Raw genomic sequence first — 2,500 nt, 5'->3', positions numbered from 1 at the left:
TCGTAATATTTCAAGAAATAAAGTCGTAATATTTCAAGAAAAGAAGTCGTAATATTTTAAGAAATAAAGTCGTAATATTTCAAGAAATAAAGTCGTAATATTTCAAGAAAAGAAGTCGTAATATTTCAAGAAAAGAAGTCGTAATATTTCAAGAAAAAAAAGTCGTAATATTTCAAGAAAAAAAAGTCGTAATATTTCAAGAAATAAAGTCGTAATATTTTAAGAAATAAAGTCGTAATATTTCAAGAAATAAAGTCGTAATATTTCAAGAAAAGAAGTCGTAATATTTCAAGAAAAGAAGTCGTAATATTTCAAGAAAAGAAGTCGTAATATTTCAAGAAAAGAAGTCGTAATATTTCAAGAAAAGAAGTCGTAATATTTCAAGAAAAGAAGTCGTAATATTTCAAGAAAAAAAGTCGTAATATTTCAAGAAAAAAAAGTCGTAATATTTCAAGAAATAAAGTCGTAATATTTCAAGAAAAGAAGTCGTAATATTTCAAGAAAAGAAGTCGTAATATTTTAAGAAAAAAAGTCGTAATATTTCAAGAAAAAAAGTCGTAATATTTCAAGAAAAGAAGTCGTAATATTTCAAGAAAAGAAGTCGTAATATTTCAAGAAAAAAAGTCGTAATATTTTAAGAAAAAAAGTCGTAATATTTCAAGAAAAGAAGTCGTAATATTTCAAGAAAAGAAGTCGTAATATTTCAAGAAAAAAAGTCGTAATATTTCAAGAAAAAAAGTCGTAATATTTCAAGAAAAGAAGTCGTAATATTTCAAGAAAAGAAGTCGTAATATTTTAAGAAAAGAAGTCGTAATATTTTAGGAAACAAAGTCGTAATATTTCAAGAAAAGAAGTCGTAATATTTCAAGAAAAGAAGTCGTAATATTTCAAGAAAAGAAGTCGTAATATTTTAAGAAAAGAAGTCGTAATATTTCAAGAAAAGAAGTCGTAATATTTCAAGAAAAGAAGTCGTAATATTTCAAGAAAAGAAGTTGTAATATTTTAAGAAAAAAAGTCGTAATATTTTAGGAAACAAAGTCGTAATATTTCAAGAAAAGTCGTAATATTTTAAGAAAAAAAGTCGTAATATTTTAGCAAAGTTCCTCAGCCAGCGACAAATACGTTGAATAAAGCGCCAAAAAAAGTTGTAAAAAGGCCGAAAAAAAGCATCAACATTGTCTGAAAAAGTGACAAAAACATTGTAGCCGTTCGGGCTCGGAGTGAAGCAGGAAGCACAGCAGGAAGCACAGCAGGAAGTACAGCAGGAAGCACAGCAGGAAGCACAGCAGGAAGTACAGCAGGAAGCACAGCAGGAAGCACAGCAGGAAGCACAGCAGGAAGTACAGCAGGAAGCACAGCAGGAAGCACAGCAGGAAGCACAGCAGGAAGTACAGCAGGAAGCACAGCAGGAAGCACAGCAGGAAGCACAGCAGGAAGCACAGCAGGAAGCACAGCAGGAAGTACAGCAGGAAGTACAGCAGGAAGTACAGCAGGAAGCACAGCAGGAAGCACAGCAGGAAGTACAGCAGGAAGCACAGCAGGAAGCACAGCAGGAAGCACAGCAGGAAGTAAAGCAGGAAGCACAGCAGGCAGCACAGCAGGAAGCACAGCAGGAAGTACAGCAGGAAGCACAGCAGGAAGCACAGCAGGAAGCACAGCAGGAAGTACAGCAGGAAGTACAGCAGGAAGCACAGCAGGAAGTACAGCAGGAAGCACAGCAGGAAGCACAGCAGGAAGTACAGCAGGAAGCACAGCAGGCAGCACAGCAGGAAGCACAGCAGGAAGTACAGCAGGAAGTACAGCAGGAAGCACAGCAGGAAGCACAGCAGGAAGCACAGCAGGAAGCACAGCAGGCAGCACAGCAGGCAGCACAGCAGGAAGCACAGCAGGAAGTACAGCAGGAAGTACAGCAGGAAGCACAGCAGGAAGTACAGCAGGAAGTACAGCTCGGCCACTCCCTGTTCACTGGAACCTGCTCTCGCTCTGGGTCTTTGTTCAGTTGTTGTTGTTGTTGTTGTTGTTGTTGATTCAGCAGCTGGTTGAAGTGGGTGTATAACCAGTATTCTGTGTGTGTGTGTGTGTGTGTGTGTGTGTGTGTATGTGTCTGTGTGTGTGTGTGTGTGTGTGTGTGTGTGTGTGTGTGTGTGTGTGTGTGTGTGTGTGTGTGTGTGTGTGTGTGTGTGTGTGTGTGTGTGTGTGTGTGTGTGTGTGTCTGTCTGTGTGTATGTGTGTGTGTGTGTGTGTCTGTCTCAGGTGGGTCAGGTAAGGGGCGGAGCTTCATCATTACAGTTTGTCCGGTAGAGTTTCATTACAAACTCATTAATCATCGGTTATGTCCCCACTAGACACCGATTATTACCTCTATCTCTGTCTCGAGACTGCAGACCATGAACACGATGGACTACTACTACTACTACTACTACTACTACTACTACTACTACTACTAATAATAATAATAATAAATAATAATAATAATAAGTAAACTTTGAGTGACCTGGAA

General features: G+C 38.2%; 1 protein-coding gene across 1 annotated transcript in view; it reads right to left on the bottom strand.

Moving 5' to 3' along the window:
* Positions 1-2,500, bottom strand: part of LOC120544265 (flavin-containing monooxygenase FMO GS-OX-like 4) — a gene marked incomplete at its 5' end in the record, with an annotated part of 16,038 nt that overhangs the window by 6,995 nt on the left and 6,543 nt on the right. The window contains 1 exon segment of the mRNA XM_039777905.1: positions 2,495-2,500. This exon segment is cut by the window's right edge and continues 102 nt beyond it. Coding sequence (XP_039633839.1) covers positions 2,495-2,500 — 6 coding nt within the window.

Source organism: Perca fluviatilis, chromosome 16, assembly GCF_010015445.1.
Source record: "Perca fluviatilis chromosome 16, GENO_Pfluv_1.0, whole genome shotgun sequence".
In the NCBI taxonomy this organism is placed as follows: Eukaryota; Metazoa; Chordata; class Actinopteri; order Perciformes; family Percidae; genus Perca; species Perca fluviatilis.
This window is presented reverse-complemented; position numbering and strand designations above follow the sequence as displayed.